The sequence below is a fragment of the Geotrypetes seraphini genome, chromosome 1, assembly GCF_902459505.1.
Source record: "Geotrypetes seraphini chromosome 1, aGeoSer1.1, whole genome shotgun sequence".
Lineage (NCBI taxonomy): Eukaryota > Metazoa > Chordata > Amphibia > Gymnophiona > Dermophiidae > Geotrypetes > Geotrypetes seraphini.
The window spans coordinates 280,852,975-280,875,523 of record NC_047084.1 but is presented as its reverse complement, the minus strand read 5'-3'; the positions used below and the strand labels follow the sequence as shown (position 1 = coordinate 280,875,523).

At 43.0% G+C, this 22,549-nt stretch overlaps 1 protein-coding gene across 5 annotated transcripts in view; it reads left to right on the top strand.

Moving 5' to 3' along the window:
* Positions 1–22,549, top strand: part of CTNNA2 (catenin alpha 2) — a 1,640,869-nt gene that overhangs the window by 296,362 nt on the left and 1,321,958 nt on the right. For all 5 annotated transcript variants that reach the window (XM_033952687.1, XM_033952678.1, XM_033952696.1 and 2 more), the window contains one exon: positions 14,292–14,558. In XM_033952687.1, the coding sequence (XP_033808578.1) occupies positions 14,292–14,558 (267 nt within the window). The remainder of the gene's footprint in view (positions 1–14,291; positions 14,559–22,549) is intronic.

The following is a 22,549-nucleotide window of genomic DNA, read 5'->3' as shown; positions in this document are numbered from 1 at the left end:
GTTGCTTCTTCTCTCTCCTTGCAGATTTCAACCTCTTCTCCCACCTCAATCACACAGCCTTTCCTCATTTGAATTCCACTCTGTCTGGCTATTCACTTCTTTACCTCTCCAGATAGCAGTCATTTATCCTCCCCCCAACAAGTTTCATTCCTCCTTTCTCACCAAACTTGACTCCTAGCTTTCTGGTTTCCTTGATTCATCTTCCCCCTCCCTCCTTTTTTGGATTTTAACATTCACATTGACAATCCCTCTGACACTTGCCTTAACCTCCTCATTTGACCTCCAGCAATGCTCTACTTCCTGCACCCACCACTACAGCCTCTGCCTTGATCTTGTCTTCTTCTCCAACTGCTCTCCAACTTCTATAGCTCACTGCTCCCCATTTCTGATCATCATCTGATAACCTTCACAATTACTCACCTCCCCCCTCAGCCACACCCAGTAATCACCAAAAAGTTTCAAAAACTTCAAGCCCTCAGTTCTTCCACACTCTCTATCATTGTTTCTCCTCTCCACAATGTTATCCAAGTCTGTCCACGAGGCTACTTCATCCTACAACTCTATTCTCTCCTCTGTTCTGGATACCCTTGCTTCCCCTGTTGCCCACTCGGTCAGACGTACCAAACCTCAACCTTTGCTCACTCCCAGTATCCACTGCTTATGTTCCTGTAATCACTTGTTTGGCTCAAATCTCACACACACACTGACTTCATTCACTTTGAATTTATGCTGACCACTTTTAATTCTGCTCTTACACTGGTCAAGCAAGACTACTGTATCCAGCTAACTAACTCCCTTTTTTCAATACCCAACCATTTCTGCCACATTGAACTCCATCCTCAAAGCACCTCCTCTGACCCCTCCATTTCTCTCTCCCCAGATGATAGCTGAAGATTTCCATGACAAGGTTCACAATATCGCCCTTGAATTTGCTGCTACATCATATCCCTTTCCCCAATCCCCAATCCACTCTCCTGACTTGGCTCACCTCATTCCTTCTTCCTTCACTCAAACAACTCAGGAAGCAACCACACATTTTCCCCTTGCTTTGTCTCATCCTCTCAACCCTCCTTCAACTCCAGCCAACTTTTCTTCCTTCTCTGAAATCATGGAGGAAGAAACCACACAAATTCTGTCTTCAGCCAAGCCTACTACGTACCCCTCAGACCATATTTCCACTGCTTGACCCTATCTCACATACTGTTAGCCCTCCCATTTACCATATCCTCAACCTTCCACTGCAACTGTTCTTGATGCCTTCAAACATGCAGTGGTTAAGCCGCTTCTCAAAAAACCCTCACTGGATCCCACCTGCATGTCCAATTATCACCCTGTCTTCCTTATTCCATTCCTATCCAAGCTACTCAAGCATGCTGTCCTCCATTGCTGCCTTGACTTTTATCTTAACAGACTCTTGATCCTCTACAGTCTGGCTTTCACCCCTTACACTCCACAGAGACTGCCCTCGCTAAAATCTAGCCAGATCTAAGGACCTTTACTCAATCCTCATCCTTGACCTGTCTGCTGCCTTTGATAATCACCCGACCATGTGCCTTAGGCCCCACCAGTAGGCGGAGCTTTGGGACGGATGGGCCAATCCGGCCTCATTCCGTCGTTGGCTGCCTGCCGGACAGGCGGGTTTGGCTCCCGTCTGTCCGGCCAACTACAGAAAGGTACGGGGAAGGGGGTTGGGGGTGTCGTGGGGGTCGGCCAGGGGGGGTCGCGGGTCGGCTGGGGGGGCGGTCGGAGGTTCTTGGGGGGGGGCGGGCGTTGGGGGGGGGGGGGGGTTTGCGTCGAGGGGCAGGAGGGCCTGGGATCCCTCCTGCCCGTAATGTAGTGCAGGGTGGGGTTAGGGGGGTCGCCGTGGCCAGGAGGACTTTGGGCTCCCTCCTGGCCCGATATTGTCGGGGAGTTGGGGAATCGGCGGGGCAAGAGGGCTTGGGCTCCCTTTTGCCCCGATCGTGTCGGGGAGTCGGGGGGGAAAGAGGGCTTGAGCTCCCTCTTGCCCCGATCGTGTCGGGGAGTACGGGGGGGCAAGAGGGCTTGAGCTCCCTCTTGCCCCGATCGTGTCGGGGGGTGCCAGGGACCACACGGAGTCACCCACCGTACCACCCGATTCGGGTAAGCGCAGGTATCGGTGGGTGGCTTATTTGCGGGGGGGTGCCTTATTTTACATTTTTTTCTAAAAAGGGGGGGCTGTCTTATTTGATGGCCCTGCCTTATCATCGGGGAAACACGGTAGAAAAAAAAAAAAAAATGAACAGTTAAGTCCCAGTTTTTTGCCGCTGAGACTTCTGCCCTCTCTCACTGTAAAATTAGACTCTACTTAGTCTGTCTTTAAATTTAAAAAATGTGTGTTGTTTTAAAAAACAATTATGTTTTTTAGATGTATCTAAATAAAAATAATAACCAAAAATTTATCTTTTTTTATGTCATCTTAGCATATTTTATGCTACAGAACGAATTATTTTTTTTAACATGTATTGTTATGGGAAAACGCGTTTCACATAACGAACTTTTCGCATAACAAACTTGCTCCTGGAACGAATTAAGTTCGTTGTGTGAGGCACCACTGTACATCCAACAGACTGCTAAAGCCTGTCACTTCTATCTTGGGGCAAGGGGAGACTTTTTTTTCTACTTCTATCTCTACAACATTGCCAAAATTTGCTCCTTTCTCTCTGAGCACACTACCCGGACTCTTGTCCACACTCTCGTAACCTCACGCTTTAGACTACTGCAATTTACTTCTAACAGGTCTCCCGCTGAACTGCCTCTCCCCACTGCAATCTGTGCAAAACTCAGCCTCATGACTTATCTTCTGCCAACCTCATGACACTCACCCCTCTCCTCAAATCATTTCACTGGCTCCCTATCTACCTTCGCATACTATTCAAGATCCTATTACTAACCTACAAGTGTGTTCAAGCCGCAGCCTCTCAGTATCTCTCCTCTCTTATCTCTCTTTATGTGTCTCCCCGAGAACTCAATTGCTTAGATAAGTTGCTTTTATCTGCACCCTTCTCCTCCACTGTCAATTCCAGACTTGGCTCATTTCATATAGCTGTCCTGAATGTCTGGAATAAACTACCTGAATTCGTCCATAACACCCCTTCCCTTTTTTAAAATTAGACTGAAAACCCATCTTTTTGATATAGCCTTCAATTCATAACCCTACTCTCCACTGCCTACTGCTCACCACCCTAGCCATCAGATTAACCATCCCCCTAACTGTGTCCTCCATCCTAGCATCCTGTTTGTCTGCTCTTCAAGCAGGAACTGTCTCCTTCATGACTCTGTACAGCACTGCGTACATCTAGTAGCGCTCTAGATATAATAGCAGTAGTAATAGTAGTAGTTGGCTATGGATCTTACTGGGGACCTCCAGGAACAACTTAAAAGCTCCTTGAAATTTGTAACTGAAAAGACTAATCTGAGAATCAAATCTATCCCTGAGCCTGACAGAAGCACTGTACTATATTCGTATTTCCCATAATATGAATGAGTAATAGTTTTTTCTGATTTTACTTATGGCATGCAGACAGCGTGCAGGAAAATCTTGGCACTGCAGTCAATAATCCTTACCCTGGGAACTGCATTAATGTTAAAATATCCTTGTAGATATTTTGCTATTTTAGAGGATAATCATTACCTTTCTTCAAACTAAAACAGCTTTTGAATTCATATGCCTAGTCGAGTGTTCATGAACAATCCTGTATGAAAGGTGCTGAGATACAATAGGGATTTGATTTCCAACTGTCTTTTCATTTTTTATTCACTTGGCCTCTAATGTGCTTTAAATAGCCAAAAATGATTTATTTTCTCTTGAAAAGCATATTTTCTTCTGTCCTTATTTTTTAAAACTTTCAAAAGTATCACAATAAGAAAACAATTATGACATTAGCAGCAAAACTATTCATCAAATAGAAAATCATAAAATAAATAAAATATTATAAATTTGAGTACAATATATGGAGAAAATGCTGAAATTGTACAGTTTAGGGGGTGAAGAACTTTTGTGCTTGAAAAAGGAGTGGGACTTAGGTGTGATAGTATGTGATGATCTTAAAGTTGTCAAACAGGTTGAAAACGCCATGATAAAAGCTAGAAAGGTGCTAAGGTGGATAGGGAGAGGTACGGCCAGTAGGAAAAAGGAGGTATTGATGCCTCTGTATAAGACTCTGGTAAGACCTCATTTAGAATATTGTGTACAATTCTGGAGGCCATACCTTCAAAAAGATATAAACAGGATGGATTTGGTCCAAAGGAAGGCTACTATGGCCGGTGGTCATAAGGCGTATGGGAACAGACTAAAAGATCTCAATATATATACTTTGGAGGAAAGGCGGGAGAGGGGAGATATCATAGAGATGTTTAAATACCTACATGGCATAAATACACATGAGGTTAATCTCTTTCAATTGAAAGGGAAACTCCAGAGTGAGAGGACATAGGATGAAGTTAAGAGGTGATAGGCTAAGGAATAATCTAAGGAAATACTTGTTTACAGAAAGGGTGGTAGATGCATGAAATAGTCTCCTGATAGAGGTGGTGGAGACAAAGAGTGTGTCTGAATTCAAGAAAGCATGGGGCAGGTATGTGGTATTAGTGCTGCCCAATTTGCGATTCAAATCAAGTGTCCAATTCACTTTGGGTGAATCGATTCAAATCGATTTGTTTTTGAAGAAAATTGGACTTACCGATTCATCAGCCCCCTTGCTAGAGACCCATTCAGGCTTCCCATCTGAGTCCTTGCTTCTGATGCAACTTCCAGTTTTGCAAAGGCTTTCTCCTTCCCGGATGTTAGTATTTCTCCTCTCCTCCCTGGCCAGGCAAAAGCAGCGGTAACAAATGCAATTCACTATCCTGCCGATACTCTGGGCGTCTTCTCTCAATTTGGCCGCCCAAGCAGAAACAGGAGGTTTTCACTGAGGGCGGGCCGCAGTGGAGAGAAGATGCAAGGAGTGGTGTCAGGAGTAGATCGCTAAATAACTACCGCCACCAGCAACACATTGTAACGTCAAAATAAAGGTAGATGGAGGGAGAGGGGAGATGGACTTGGGGGATTTGGAGGACTGGAAGAGAGATGGGGAAAAGATGGATGGGAGAAATGAACTTGGTGGAGGGGGGAAGATGGATGGTGGAGGGGAAAGATGGACCAGGGAGATCATAGAGAGGGGAGATGGGGAAGGAATAGAAGAAATAATGAATCTAAAAACAGGAGAGGAAGAGAGATGGTGGACAATGGGATTTAGGGAGGGAAAGAACAGAAAGTGAGAGAAGTTGGACACATGGGATGGTGTGGGGGATAGAGATACTGGATAGGAGGGTAGTTAGAAAGAGAAAGGAAGAGCAGGTGGGGAAAGAGGAAGAGATGCTTGATGAAAGGGTAGTTGGAGAGATGGTGGATCTGGGGATGGTGGGGTCCATCGTTGCAGCTACGGGAATAGAGATAGAAAAAAGAAAAGATGCCAGACCTCCAGGGGAGGGAAGGGAAATGGAAGGGGAGGACGGAAATGGAAGGGGAGGACAGAAATGGAAGATGGATGGTTACCACGGAAAAATAAGAAAATGATAAATGGGCAAGAGACCCTGGCATAGTTATCAGAAGACATTTGTTACAGAGCCTGGGACCAACATGATTTGAAAAATGACCAGACAACAAAAGGTAAAAAAAATAATAATTTTATTTTCTGTTTTGTGATTACAATGTGTCAGATTTGAAATTTGTATCTTGCCAGAGCTGGTGAACGTGAGCTAGGATTTAACAGAGAGAGGAAAATATTTTTTGTTTGTTTATTTTGTTTACACCACAGCACCAGTGTGGGTAGGAGAGAGCAAAGGGGGTGAAGAGGCAATAAAATAAACTCACCAGGATGTTTGGAAAAAAAACACCCAATTGTGCAGGAAAATTGAATCAAATTGAAAAATTGATTCAATAGGCTGAATCGAGTCGAAATATTTTTTCCTGAATCGGGCAGCACTACATGGGATCTCTTAGGGAGAGGAGGAGATAGTGGATATTGAGATGGGCAGACTGGATGGGCCATTTGGCCTTTATCTGCTTTCATGTTTCTAAGCATTAATCTATCAATAATCAAAGGAAACAAAAACAGATTCACGCTCTTTACAATTCTCTGAGCCAGCTCATCTCTTCTCTAACATAGCTCATTCATAAATCAAAAATATAAAATACAGTATTGTGATCGGATTCCAAAGTGAAACTCACTATCAAGAGTCATCCTCTGTGTGACCATGTCCAGTGAGAATCAGTTTAGTTGTTCCACCCATTGATTACACTAGCAGCCTATTTGACCACTAAATGACAACACTGTGGCCTTACAATAGGCAGAATGGCCTCCAATAATATCTTCAGCTCTTTAGCAAAGCATTCCTAGTTCACTTATCCAGTGAGATTATTGATGACTTGGGAACATTTAGGGATCTCACATTTTTCCTCCAAAGTTAATTTTCTAAATGTTTCACTTTTTTTTTAATGCATATGTGCTTCTTCTCTGTCAGGAACCCAACCAAGTAGTATGTTGATCTAGTGCTTGAGTCTAAGCAACAACTGCACCAGAAATAACAGCAGTTTCACCAAGCCCAGACTAGAATCCAGTAATTCTGCCCCCCCCCCCCACCTCCCAATAAGCTGGTTCACTCATTGTACAAAGGGTCTGGGCTTCACCAAAAACTAACAATTCTTCCCAGGGTGGGAAGAACACTGCAGCAGGAGGACCCTCCTACAGCAAGGAAGGCAGAGTACTCTAACATTGTTCCTCCTTTCTGCTCCCCTGTGGCAGCAACACTTCCAGATTGATGAGATACCATTCATTCCATAGGGCTTAAGGAAGCCCTGTCTATACTGCTACCAGCATCATTTAACAATATAGTGGGGTTGCAAGGAGACAACAATGGGCTTTCTTCTTCCTCTTTCTCTTGTCTAAACCAGATAAGGTCCAAAAAAGTCAACTCAAACGAAGGAGGTAAGTGAGCCATCTTGCTAAATGTCTCATGCAGCTGCCACCTTGGCTCCTAAGCTCTTCCAGAATCTTCCCTTTTGCTCTTAACTTACAGCTGTTTTCTCTACGTTCAGCATGATTTTAATGTTTGATTTAGTAAATTCTAATAAAACTATATAATGAAAATTAAACAAATAGAAGAATTTATATTCATCCAGCAAATTATTTGCTCAGCATTCAAACGCATCTTTGTTTTAGAATACTAGCTGAAGCATTTAAATTGTTCACAAGTATTTAACAGTGCTTAATATATAATGCATATTTGTTGGTGGCCATCACTAGCTTTATGGATAACTGTGAGGGGCCACTGAAAAGTTCTTAGCCCAAGATGAGAATGATGTGGAGCCATGAAACTTACAAGTTATTCCACACTTTTTTTTTGACACTTTTTTTTCAATTTTATATCATTGAAACAAACAGTGTCAAGAAAAGTGTTTGATAACTTGTAAGTTTCATGGCTCCACATCATTCTCCTCTTGGTTGGGCTGAGAACTTTTCAGCGGCCCCTCATAAAACATTCAGCTGCCCTCTGGATAGCTATGCAGTTTAAGCTGGGACAACCTTTCCGCTATCTGGATAACTGCTTTTGAAACTCAGATTTATATAATTTCTAACCAGAGTCCCCGTGGTTGTGGTCAGATTGTGGAGGTGAGTAACGAGACAGAAGAGGGTGAAGGCTGTTCAATGGCTAGGGCCTGGAAAAGTGATTTTTCTCCATCAGTCCCCCACTGCTTAAGATCCATAAAACTAAACTCTCTGTAGCCTCATAGCTTTTTCATATTACAGTATACTGAGGGGCTGGCTATACACTTCTTCCTCCCCATTCGCAGTTTCGACACTCGCAATTTCACATATTCGCATTTTTTGGGGGAGGAGGGGGAAGAAAACCACCCCATAGTTCAGCACATTCCCACCTGTAGTCTCTCGAGAGACTACAGGAACTCATGGCAGTCTTTCCTATTGGTGATTTGCACGGGGCAGGATCATAGGAAGATTGCTCCTGCCCCGAAAGCCTGCTAGACCATCAGGTAAGGCCAGGATGCCGGTGGGAGTGAGGTGGGGGTGGGTCAGAGCCAGATGAGAAAATATTTGCGGTTTTTCTCAATTCGCGGTCTGGCTCTGCCCCTATCCCCCGCGAATACGGAGGGAGAAGTGTATTAGCTTTTGCTATCCAAAATGAATGTCCTTCATAAACTACTATGTCCCATCAATTAAATCTTCCACAGCTCATCATATCTTTTTTTCTGTGTTAGTGACAAGTTATATAGTATGAGTATTTTCCTATTCATCAGGACAGTGTAGCATAGGAAGGCATTTTCTTAGCATGATTTTATTGAACTGCTAGTGATAGACCTTCTCATCATTGATTAATTACAAAGGTCACAGGAAGGGAAACTTTTGGAATGGCTGAATATATTGCAGTTCTTCTGTGTTGTGCTCATCCATGTTAACTCCTTTCCTAATTAAAATAGCAATTCACCATCGGCCTCCTTTTGAATTGAATTAAGAAACATAAAGCCTGTTTTTTTTTTCCCCTCATGAAAAGAAATTGATTTCAGCACGGTTAACTTGACACGCCATGGAGTTTTGTTGTCAGTCTTAAATGAGAATATGTAAATCGAGACAGGTACATGTTAGCAAATTAACCCCCTCTTTTACAAAGCCCAATAGTGCGGGCCTCTGCGGTAAATGCCCCAAAGCTCATAGGGATTTAAAGGGTTTGGAGGCTTTTGCTGTGCGGCAGCTGCTAACATAGCTTTGTAAAAGGGGGAGAGGGTAACTAACTAAGGTCCTCTTTTACTAAGCTAGGGTAGAGGTTTCTACCATGGCCCAGGGAATTCTTATAAATGTCAGAGCAGTTAGCACCCTGGGCCGCGGTTGAAACCTCTACTGCATCTTAGTAAAAGGGGGTGGGGAGGTAAATCAGTAATTGAGGGAGAAGAATAGAATATGATGGTCTGGCTATAGCCAATGGGCACAGTTGAAGATTATAAAAACCTTTCTCCCAATTTTCAGCCTGCTGCAGGATCTTTATACTCGGGTATTCAGTGCTGGGCCATAGATTGATGTTAGGTGCCATCAACTTGTGTTCAAGTCCTAGTGACTTGATGAAAATCATCAAGTTTTTGTGGCAGAATACAGATGTAGATTGCCGGGCCTTTCTTCTGTGCAGTATAAATTTTGAGGGGAAGGAGGGAACATGGATATTATGTCCATGGTGGGAGGAGAGGAGGGGACATGGATGTGTGGAGGTGGGTTGGGGGGAAAGAGAAGGAGACATGGATCCTGGACTGCAAGTGGGGATGAGAGGAGGCAATATGGATGCTAGAACTGCAGGGGGAAGAGGAGGAGGCAGGGACATGGATGCTGGACCCATAAGTAGAGGGGAAAGGGGGTGAGAAGGAAACCCGGGCCAGAAAGAGGGTGAGAAGAAAGAGAAGTTTGACAATAGAGAGAGGGAGAGAGAGAGATGCCAGAGCCATGGGGAGTAGGGAAGGAATTCAGGGTGCAAGCGAGTAGTAGTGCACTCTTTATCAATAATGTGCATTATTGGTCAATAGGGCGTACTATTGACAACTTTGCCACCAAAACAAAATAAAAAAAATAAATCACCCAAATAAAAATCTCATGAATGACTTGGGAAACTAAACAAAATAACATTTTTGACCTTTACACTTCTGTAAGTCAATGCATGTAGCTAAAACCAGAACTGGATCAGTCGTACGAAATAAATTTTCCTTTCTTTTAATTTATTTCAATTATTAAACTGTCCTTCAAAACCACACAGTGCAGGGTCCATACAAACACTTATAAAAATATCAAACACATAAACAACGATAAACATAATAATAACAGAAGAAAACAGCTTCAGCAGTTCAGATGCAAAATTGAGATAACTGGCAATCCTGTCCCAGATTAGTAAAACCTGGATTGATTATAATAGTTGTCACTGATCAGCTTGTCAACCTGAAGAGAGATGAGGTTTTTTTTTCTCTCTTGCCTGCTTGCTGAGAAATTAGTAGTCAGCAATTGTGTGCAATGTATGGCAATACCTAGTTATCTTTATCTGTATATTATTTATTTATTTTTAAAAAATATTTTCCTCACAATCTACTAAGCTAGGGGGATCACAATTAAACATACATAAAATTCAAATGATTAAAAAATATCAGCAAAATATGATTAACATCAACATTCAAAAATACAGTCCCCTCCATTCTCAGTCATCATTTTCAAAGGAATTTGGTACTCGTCCCAAACAGCTCTCTCAGATAAATAGATCTATAGGTTCCTTTTAAAATCAATTTTCTTCATTGCCCTAAACTGGAGTGGCAATTCATTATACAAGATGGCACCAGCTATGTAAAAAATTGAAGACCTGTGTTGGCACATCTAACGATATTACTGTATATACTCGAATATAAGACAATCCAAATATAAGTTGAGGTATCCTTTTTCTCCCCAAAAAGGAGGAAAAAAGATTGACTCAAAAATAAGCCGGTGTGTTAATATTCATGTGCCCTGCCCTGCCAGGCTCTGCACCCAGCCCCCCTCACTCCCTGCCCTCACTCTTCACCCTGTCCCCCTCCCTCCCCTGCCCCATGCTGAGCTCCTCCCTGAATGGCTGCCTCGAGTTCTCACAGCCCAGCAGTATACCGGGCATCAGCGAGCATTTTGCAGCCATTCAGAGGGGCTCAGTATGGGGCAGGTGCACGAAAAGCTCACTCTTTCCCGGTACACCATTGGACCACCAGGGATTCAAAAATGTACGCAGGGGGAGGCAGGAAGGAGGTTACAAAAATTGTTAGTCGGCCAGGAAAGGAAACAACGGGAGGGATCCCTCCTGTCCCGGCCCACCAGGTTATAGGGCAGGCCGGCGGAGGCCTGCAACAAGTCTGGGAGGGTGGGCACTGACCTGAATATGAGACCCCCATTTTTGGACCATTTTTTTGGCCAAATCTCATCTTATATTTGAGTATATACAGTACTACTGAAATTTGTCCAGTCAACACCTTAAACACCAGCAAAAGGATTTTATACTAGATCTGAAACTCAATAGGTAGCCAGTGCATTCTCCTGAATACTGGTATCAAATCTGGACAAACCACATAAGAACGATCCACTTGCTAACTCCGAAGTACAATACAATATTTTCAAGCAGTTATCTGAGCATCAGGTTTGCTAGTCAACATTTGTTATGCTAGACTTGCATTTATTGCACTTGACTCTCTATTTATATAGGGTCAAATCCAAATAAATAGATGACATGAAATAAGCCTGACTTCCTGCTGCTTGTTCTCTACAGGAATAATACACTTTGTTTCTTCCTAGCTGTTTCCTGCTGCTCAGCTACCTCTAGAATTAGCCTCCTATATACCACCTGCTTGACTGTGAGTTCAATTCCATTACGACTGAGTCTTAACAGGTTTAGTTTTAGACATCTCTGGTGATTTAGTGGAACCAAACATGGAATTTCCTGTGCAAACAGAACATAATTCCTTACAGATGAGTCTTCAACTCCCATCTGCGAGATGCTTACAGAGAATGTCAATCATTTTCTTCTCAGTTCCTCCTCCTTGTCTCCTCTGTTAGCGTCCTCCCTCGTCAGTTTTAACTTTGCAAGCAAGTTGAGAGAGTGTTTTCTTATCTGCTCTGCATTAGATTTGTTATTTTGGGGTTTAAAATCTGATCTTTTCTTAAGAAGCTTCCCTGTGCTAAGAGGTTCTCAGTAGTTCTGCCTGGGAGAGGATTCGGACATTTGGGTCTGTAGCCTCTGAGGAAGCACCTGCCTGGCCGACCTGCCCTAACACTTGGAGCTCAGGGATGGGCCCCTTGAGATCAGTGCTCACCCCTGCGGAGTTCAGGCACTGGAACGCAGGCTGTTTTGACCCCGCAACTGGCTGGGAGGCTTGGTGGTGGTTGGCTGTACCCCTTCCCCCCAACTCTGAAGAATCATGAGGGAGCGTGTGGGGTCTGGGATCTCAGGTTTCTTAACCTGAATCAGAAGCAGCCTAAAGAGACAAGTCAAAGGAGATCATTCTTGCTTGTCAGAGGCAACAATCCTTCTCCATTTTCCAGCTACAGTAAAAGCTGATGCAAGCACAGCACATGGCATTTCTGTGAATACACTCTAATACTGTCTGTGGGAGACATTGAGGTGGTCTAGAATTTGTCTGCTTTGAGGATTCCTAGGGCTGACCTAAGGGTCTTCTACCTCCAAAATTATATTTGAGAATTTTCTGACTTTTGTTTTAGTTATCCCGGGCTGGAAAAGATCGTAGATCTATGATCTTTTCCAGAATTGCGGGCTCTCCATCTTGACTATCTACCAATATACTATAAAGTATGTGCGTGATATCATCACGGCGATATCCGTGCAATTCCAGGTGCCTCGAGCCAAGGCAGGATTAATTTGTCGAGGGCCCCTAGGCACACAAGTACCCTGGGCCCCCTGCCCCGCCCCACCCCACCATGCGCCCAGGCGGAAACAGGAAGCTGCGTCAGAGGGAAGCTTTGGGCAAGCAGCACCGCTTGCAAAATTACAGTTACCGTTGCCTTTCTTACCCGTGTTGCTTGCTTGTCTTACTTTCCTTTGATGGTGGGGGGCCCATGTTGCCGAACGATGCTGGAGGGGCCCATGTTGCCGATCGATGCTGGAGGGGCCCATCACCATTTGGAAAAAACAATGTTGATGCCCTCCTTCATCGGGCCCCCCTTACCATTTCGGGTCCTGGGCAAGTGCCTACTTGGTCTATTGTTTAATCCTGCCCTGCCTTGAGCCACAGCCACTACCTTTAGTGTGCAGCGGCTCGAGAAAGTTTGCGGGACCCTGCTCTAGAGTATACATACTAAGTTCTCTAAGTCTGTCCCCATATGATTTATGATAAAGGCCACTAACCAACTTTGTAGCCTCCCTCTGGACTGACTCCATTCTATTTATATCTTTTTAAAGGTGGGGTCTCCAAAATTGCACACAATATTCCAAATGGGGCCTCACCAAAGACTTATACAGCAGCATTATCACCTCCCTTTTCCTACTTGCCATTCTTCTTTTTATGCAACCAAGCATCTTACTGGCTTTGACCATCACCTTTTCTACCTGTTTTGCCACCTTGAGATCATCAGGCACAATCAACCCCAAGTCCCGCTCTTCTTCCATGCACAAAAGTTACTTGTCTCCTATACTATGCACATCTCCCAAGGCATGACCCTGCATTTTTTAGCATTAAATCTTAGTTACCAATTGCTGGAGCAATTCTTCAAGCTTCACCAAATCCCTCCTCATGTTATCCACACCCTCCAGGGAGTCTACCCTATTACATTGCTTGGTATCATCTGCAAAATGTCCTTCTGCAATATCATTCACAAAGATGTTAAATAGAGCTGACTCATGGACAAATCCCTGCGACACATCCTTTTCCTCTGAGCAAACCCCATTTACCACTACCCTTTGTCTCCTTCCACTTAATCAGCTTTTAACCCATAGGGTCCATACTACATGCATTCAATCTCCTATGCGTCACTTTGTTGAAAGCTTTGCTAAAGTCCAAGTACACTACATATAAGCGGTATATAAATATCTACAATAAATAAGTGTAATGGGTGTCCAAGCAAAAGCCGTGCCTCATTTAAAATGTCCCTTGGTCTTGTTGAAACTTCATAAAATATTATGTGGGATGAAATTATTATGATTTTTTTAAACAACTCAGACATATGCTTTGGTGATTTTGTATCTCTCTCCGTGCATCATGTGAAGTGGAGGAGTTGCCCGATGGTTTGTGCAGCAGGCTAAGAACCTGGGAAACTGGATTCCTACTGCAGCCCCTTGTGACTCTAGACAAATCACTTAACATCCCACTACTTCAGGTATAAAGACTGTAAGCCCACTAAGGACAGAGCAAGCATCTGTACAATATATTATAAAATGTAAACTACTTTGGTTGTATCACAGAAAGGCAGTACATCAAATCCATCACTCTATGTGCTAGCCAACATATGTAGTGTTAGCATGGAATGGGTATTGTGGGATCCTCATAAGAAGCTGCTTCTTCCTGTATTGTCCTAAGGTTATTTATGCATTTCTTGACCTATATATGCAAGGCACTTTATAAATATGTAGAAAGATGTGATGGTAAAAGGCAACACAGTGGTAAATAAATTCATTCATAAAAAAACACAAAAAACCCAGAATACTGAGTAACACAACGATGTTTATGTCAGTTTATGATTTACTGAATCCTACTGATGTTGTTTGCTTGGTTTCTATAGGAGCTGAAGGATCCTCATTGTAGAGATGAAATGGCGGCAGCCAGAGGAGCTCTGAAGAAGAATGCTACAATGTTGTACACGGCGTCCCAAGCATATCTCCGTCATCCAGACGTAGCTGCTACCCGGGCCAACAGAGATTATGTGTTCAAACAAGTCCAAGAGGCCATTGCTGGCATATCTAATGCTGCTCAGGCCAGCTCGCCAACGGACGAGAAGCAAGCCCACACTGGCATCGGGGAACTAGCTGCAGCACTAAATGAATTTGACGTAAGTGCCAAGCTCTAAAGACTATCGTAAATTTTCTTCCTCCACTTTCATTTGATGCATTAACTACGAAACACAAATGATGTTGCCCAGAAATCACAAAACATAAGACCTGAACACAGTGAGTTGCAGCATTTTTGATACTAGAAAGCTGGATGGTGGGTGTGTCTGGAGAGGGATCAGATTTTGGAAGATGGACTTGGAATGTGCGTTTTCATGAATTGCAGGTGTGTGGGAGAGGTCGGAATAGGGTTACCAGATTTTCCGTTTGGAAAATCCAGACCCCCTGGTCCCGTCCCCCAAGCCCGCCCAGTTTCACCCATCTACAGCCCTGCCCCAGCCCTAGCCCCGCTCCCCTACTTTTCAAAACCCAGACAAAATGCTGGGTTTTGAAAAGCCGTCTGGACCCCCGAACATGTCCTCAAAAAGAGGACATGGCTGGGGAAGTCTGAACATCTGGTAATCCTAGGTCAGAAGAGGTCATGTTTTGTATTGGAACGGAACCCACAAGGACACAAATATCGTTTCAAGGCAATCGCTACCTTAGTTTAGCATGCATTCTAGGATTTTAGGGGTCCAGTTAATTTATTAATTTTTCTTAAGGTGTTGCATATATCCCCAGATTCTTATATGTCACCCAGATTTGGTCACTGATCCCAGTTATACAAGTAAACTGATTAGCCAATTACGTACCAACAATTAAATACTGAAGTTAACAAGGGGAGAGTGTGGCACAGTGGTTAAAGGTACAGCCTTAGCACCCTGGGGTTGTGGGTTCAAACCCATGCTTCTTCGTGTGACCCTGGGCATGTCACTTAATGCCGCCATTGCCCCAGGTACATTAGATAGATTGTGAGCCTGCCAGGACAGACAGGGAAAAATGTTTTAGCACCTGAATAAATTCACGTAACTGTTCTGAGCTCCCCTGGGAGGATGGTATAGAAAATTTAAGAAATAAATTAGCAGTAATGATATCTTCCCTATGCCCTGTTCTATAACACGCATGCCTAGATTTCATAGTGCACTACTCCAAAGGGGGCATGGTCATGGGAGGGGCATAGGCAGGTCAGAGACATTCCCAGGAATTAAGCGTGAATATACAATACCTGCAGCTAACTGCAATCAGTTAGTTGCCAGTATTTACACCAGCCTGTGGCCGCTGCAAGTGCTCATGCCCAAATTAGGTGCAAAACACGGAATAAGCTAGTATTCTATAAGGGTTGCGCCATGCAAAGCGCCCTTTACAGAACACTAGCTTAATATGGATCATTGGACGCCATTTACTGAATCTGGCTCTTAGGTCCCAATTGTATAACTGACGTCTGAACCATAGGTGCCAAGGAATGTGGCAGTGCATGCCAGTCTTAACGTGGGCGCTGTTTATAGATTCACAACTAGCACTGCCTAACCTGAGACACACCATATTTATGTCAGGATTTTCTGGGCCTAAATACTGGCACCTACGTCCAAAACAGACGCCTACATGACAAACACACCCATAATCCATCCTTAACCATGGCCACTTTCTGGTAGGCATCTTGAACTACTAAACGCACCGATCGTGTCCCACTTGTGTTCTGACCGGTTTGCGATTGTTCCCTGACCCGATTCGCTAACCTTCTGGCCAATCCTATCTGCTCCCGATTTGATCTGCATATGCAAATGAGGGGAAATGCATGCATAAGTAGGAAGGCAGCGATTAACTAAACAGAAGAAGGAACGTTGACTGGGTTTGCCGACCCAAAAAGAAGCGACTGCTGAGGACCAGTCGCTCATGTCCTTGCCGACTGTCCTGCTCTCTGCCGCCCTGAGATCCCAGCCCTGCAGCTCTGAAACCATCAAAATAAAAAAAACATCTCCCTTGTGTAAAAAGCGCCCTGCTCTTCTCTACCACCCTGCCTCTCTGCAAGCCCGTGTTTTTAACCCATGGTTTTAAAGCGGGAGCTGCACTACGGCGTGTTCTGCTTAGTTGTTCCAGTCTGGCTGCAAAGCATGTTCTGGTCCCCGAAATGATTCTTGTGGGGCCAGCGAGTGCAGCCACCTCCCCCCCTCTTCTGTTTTGAACTCAAGCTTGTGCGGAGAGCAAGCACAGGTATGGATCGCATCTCCAGGCAGAGAGGATGGTCTGCACATGCGTCTGGATCACTCTGCAGCAATCTGTGGGATTGCTTGTGGGCGTGTGTACGATCAGATCATTTGCATGGGGCCTCTTTAGTGAATCAGTTGCCCGGTAAGACCCAGACACGGATTGCCCATGGATCACTCTAAAAAAAGAGTTTAGGCACCTACCGAATTAAGCACCTACTATCCAATTAATTTTAATTTAAGCCAATTAACATGTGCAAATTTCTTGTTATCAGCACCGATTAAGCATTTTAAATAATTAACCCCTCTCACCCCTTTTACAAAACCTTAATTTGTTTTTTAACGCCGGCCATAGTGCTAACAGCTGCGATGTTCTATGAGCGTTGGAGTTGTTACCGCCGCGGCCGGCACTAAAAAACACGCTATGTTAGGCACCAAGATTGGCTAGTCGTGCTGCTCTAGGCATCTAACTTTAGGTGACTTTTCTAGAATCTGGGCCTTAATGCTTATTAACTACCAGTTAAGGTTATGAAGTCTAAAATCTCCACAGTAAGCGAAGGAGATGTTCAGGCACTTAGAGGAAGGTAGATGTAATGCTAATGTAAGAGAATGATCATAATTGTGCATTAAAAATACAGCTGCCAATTGCAGAACAGTTAACTACAGCTAAGGAGGAGTAATTAACTATTCTGCAGTATCTGCTTTAGAAGGTTAATACCCATTAATACCACTCCCCATCCCTTCCCTGCTCCCTAACAGGGGTTTCTTCATTATCTGTTTAAAGTGTCCATCAAGGTGTCATATTAATGCAGCATAATTGTTTTTGATATGCACATTAACAGTTAGTGTGTGCTAGTACATGGGTGTAACACCTGCCGTGGTTTAGCAAATAAATCTCTTAGTGCAGAGCATTCTATTCTGGATGCACGCTAAACCTCATTTAGGAGTTGGATTTTAGATTTATTGCTCAGCTTTGCTAAACCCAAGCTTAAGGCAAGTTACAGATTCAAGTACACAAGTTATTTCCCTGCACAAACTGGCTCACAATCTAGTTCTATCTGAGGCAATGGAGTGTGAAATGACTTGCCAAGGTCATAAGGAGCGTCTGTAGCAACAGCAGTAGTAGCACCTGAGCCACGGCTTCCTGGTTCACGGCCTACTTCTCTAAATGCCAGCATCCAACCAGAAGGGAAGGCCAGAGAGTCAGCTAAAGCAAAACAATAGATTCTGAGGGCCGCACAAACTCCAGGGAACTTCCAATGTGTGCTTTCACATGCAGTAGAGAATGACACAGGGACAAATTTGTCCCCATCCCTGCAGGAACTCAATTTCCCCGTCTGTCCCCGTGAGTTTTGACCCTGTCCCTGCCCCATTCCTGTAAGCTCTGCCTTAACCGCACAAGCCTCGAACACTTATGATTTTAAAGTGTTTGAGGCTTGTGCAGATGAGGACGGAGCTTAGGCATTGGTGGAATGAGGCATTATGATATCATAATCTGAGCTCTAGAATGTTGCTACTTATGGTTTTAAAGTGTTTGAGGCTCGTGCAGATGAGGACAGAGCTTACAAGAATGGGGCAGGGACAGAAAAAGAACTCTCCGGGATGGGACGGGAAAATGAGTTCCCGCGGGGCAGGGGAAAATTTGTCCCTGTGTCATTCTCTAAACTTGCAGGAAGGGTGGAAAATTGCTAAGTAGCACATTCAGCTGAGTAAATAACTGTTGGAAATGCCCCATTTATCTGTGTGTGTGTGTGTGTGTGTGTGTGTAAGGAGGGGGGAGCAACAGATTTGGGGCCTGAAAAATTAATTGAGATGGAGGATAAGGCTGAAGGTTTGCTCAGGGCACACAGTACCCTTGCACTGGCTCTGAAAAATATTTCAGTACTCCTCATTAGCATGCTTTTACACATAGGGCTCCTTTTACGAAAGTGTGTTAGGGCCTTAATGCACGAAATAGCATGCGCTAGCCGCTACCGCCTCCTCTTGAGCAGGTGGTAGTTTTTTGGCGCCTAATCCGGTGCGTGCGCTAAAAACACTAGCGCACCTTTGTAAAAGGAGCCCATAGTCCAGTGTGTCCCACATGATGTTCGCATCAGTCAGTACAGCTAGGAGCAAAAGTGATCAATATGAAGCAAAGTGAACTACTCAGTTATTCATCCCTGTTAGAACAAAAACATCAATGACCATCCGCTGGACACCAAGAGCAAAGCGATATATTAGCAAAGAAAATGGTGAAGGCATCTTTCAAAGACATTGCAGTTGCTTGTCCCACCCTGTGCTTAGGTAAAAGTGGATTTGGCGTTCAGTATCATGAATTCTTTAATCTGATTGGAACAGCATATACATTACATTACATTACATTACATTAGGGATTTCTATTCCGCCATTACCTTGCAGTTCAAGGCGACTTACAAAAGATTTATAAACGGGGGTTACAATGGGAGAACAATTGATTTACTAGAGTAGTAAAGAGTAGATCTTTTGATATTTCTCGGGTAGTTAAGAGTAAGGCGGCTTACAAAAGATTATAAAAGGGGGTTACAATGGAAGCACAATTGTCATTACTAGGGTATTAAAGAGTAGATCATTTGTCATTTTTAGAGTTGTTAAGAGTACATGAAGTTAGGGCTGTTTCAGGAATTTCTTGAAAAGTATAGTTTTTATTTCTTTTCTGAATGTCTTGTAGTCTGGGGTGGTCATCAGAAGGTTGGAGATCTGGTTGTCTAGTCTTGTGGCTCGAGTGACTAGGAGGCCGTCGTGTAGTTTTGATCGTTTTACTTCCTTGATCGGAGGAGGTATGAATGGGGAATGCGTTTTTCTGTGTCTGGTTGTGGATGCTTGGATGAGGCGGTTGTTCAGGCTGTCTCCATTTAGGGTTTTAAATAACAAGCAGTAGAATTTAGATTGTATTCTTTCTTGGATTGGTAGCCAATGTGAGCTGATGTAAGCTTCTGTGATATGGTCATGTTTTCTCAATGAGTACATGAGTCTCAAAGCTGTATTTTGGATTGTTTGTAGTTGTTTGGTCATAGTAGCAGGGCATGGGAGGAAGAGGATGTTGCAGTAGTCCAGTAGTCCTAGGATTAGGGATTGTACTATAAGCTGGAATTGTGTTCTTTCAAAGAATTTCCGGACTAGTCTCAGATTTCTCATGATTGTGAAGGATTTCTGTAGTGTTTTATTTATTTGCGGTTGCATGGTACAGCATCTGTCTATTGTCATTCCTAGTAGTTTTATGGTGGTTTGGATGGGATAGTTGATTGAGTTGAGTTCTAAATTTTATATTTTCAAACATGCAAAGGTTGTTTTGGTCAGAAAAATTATTAGTAGAAAAAAAAAGGAGCTGGAAGATACTTCTTCTTTTGGCAGTTTTCAAAGTCGCAGTATGCACTAAAAATTAGTGCAAAGTCTGTGAAGTCAAAAATACCCTCAGGCCTTGTTGATTTGAAGGTAGTGTGGAAAGTGTCTACCCTTAAGTAACAGTTATCAAATTTGAAAAAATATAAAGGAAAACCGCATACATGTTAAAATGAATAAACAAGTCTAAAAAGAATTAAAATAAAATTGCTTAAACTGTCAGGGAACCTATCTAAAAACAGAAAACATTTTAAATAATTTATTTCTTGCTTTCTAGTCAGGGCTGCTATTAAAGGGATGCAAAGAGGACGGTTACCCTGGACCCCCATTCTACTGGGGGCTTTCAGTCTGCCTACATCTGAAAAAAAGAATGCAGCTTTTGGGGCACTATGGGGTCCCCTTCCAATTTTCTGCCCTAGGCACTGGCATGTTGAATGCTGTCTCTGTTTCTAGTTCATCTTAGGTAGATAGCTAGAGGTTAGTAATAGCAGCACTGTATCTGCTGAAAGCTAACCAGGTAACTTTTCCAGTTAACCTTAACTGGATAACAAAAGAGATAACCAGTGAGTCTACACTGCTGAAGTCTCCCAGATAGAGGTAACTAGGTAAGTTATCTGATTATCTTCCTTCCTATTATTTCTGCAGCCCCAATTAACCAGTTGTCTTTAAATGGGGAGTGTGTGGTGCAGTGGTTATAGCTACAGCCTCAGCACCTGGGGTTGTGGGTTCAAACCCACACTGCTCCTTGTGACCCTGGGCAAGTCATTTAATCCCCCCCATTACCCCAGGTACATTAGATAGATTGTGAGCCCACCAGAACAGACAGGGAAAAATGCTTGAGTACCTGAATAAATTAATGTAAACCATTCTGAGCTCTCCTGGGAGAACAGTATAGAAAATTGAATGAATAGAAAAATAAAATAGATTATATAGTGCTTATCCTAGGAATAAGCAATGGATTTCCACAAGCCATCTCAATAATGTCCTATGGACTTTTCTTTTAGGAAATTATCCAAGCCTTTTTTAAATCTTGCTAAGCTAACTGATTTCACCACATTCTCAGGCAATAAATTCCAGAGTGAGGAAAGAAAAACTGTACTCTGTAACATGCTGATATGCTAGCGCAAAAAAAAAAAAAGGAAAACTAGTCCCCCAAAAAGTAGACACCACCAAAAAGAAGAGGTACTAGAGGTAAAACCAAAAAGTATTTTATTATAGATGCAAAAAATAAAAATAAAGCATATCCGGAAGGAAGTGACATCACTCCAAGGAATGGCAGCATGATTTGTGAGCTCTGAAGGGGCTTATACTTGCATGTTGAAATTATTGCCTTCCATGAGCAAATTTGATCTCCAGTCAGCATCCTAGTTGGTGCAAATGTATATTGTACAATATAAGCACTATCCAGTTAAATCTTAACTCGTACCCTAGCATACCCCAGCTCTCTTCCTTTTAACCAGTTAACTTCTTATTGCTGAACTTATCAGCCAGAGGTTCTCTCTAGAATTTAGGATTCTTAAGCTTGAAGGATGGGAACTGAAAAGGCGATGGTATAAATCTCACCTGGCTGAGGACAAGCTAAAATATAGGAAACACATGACAAAGTATTGCTAAGCCTTAATGGCAGCCAAAAAACATTTCTCTCAATGTGTTGAACTGGCTGCCAATTCAGCCAAGCACTCGTTCAGCATAGTAAACAGCCTACCACAGCTCCTACAACAGAACCAGCCTGCCCATTTGAAATGTACTGCACCGATTTTGTTGCATACTTTGCCAAAATAAAATTAAAAGTCTCGTCACATAACATTTTATTTCTATCTCACAATACTTTACAGTTCAATGCGGTTAACAGACAATAAAAGAAACTTCATTTACAGAAAATTACAAGTATAGCTCACACAATTAATAAATCGACAATCATAAATGAATATTTAAATGCTATGTGGCTCATAATAATACAAATTTTTTTAAAAAAATTTAAAAAGTGGCCTAAATTGGTACTTGGACGATCAAAAAGACAGATCGTCCAAGTACCGATGATCAAAGCCCCTCTTTTACTAAGGTGCGCTAACCGATTAGTGCACACTAAACAATTTAGTGCACGCTAACTCCTAACACATGCATGTTAGTTTAAAATTAGCATTGAATATCAGCCTCACTCTTTATAGAATAGGGTGTAGATCAGTTAGCTTGTGAAGTTCAATATTTTAGTTTTTGTGTTCTCAGTTATAGCCTCTGTTAGTGTGAGTATCAGAAAATTTGGTGTTTTTTTGTGTAATAGTGCCACCTAGTGGCTAAAATTAAAATTACATTCTTCCTTGGAACCATGGCAATATTGGGTCTGAGTTTGGCTGAGGGAGAAGGAATGGTGACTGTTGAGTGCAGAATGCTGGTCACAGATGTTTTCGATGGTCTGGTCTGATGTTCGTAATTGAGGCGAACTGTATGCTATATGCAATTTTATATCTTGATTTTACTTGAGGGTTTCACCAGTTTTCTTGGCTTTAATGATGTTTGTCGCTAAAACAATGTGTATGTCATATGTAATTTGA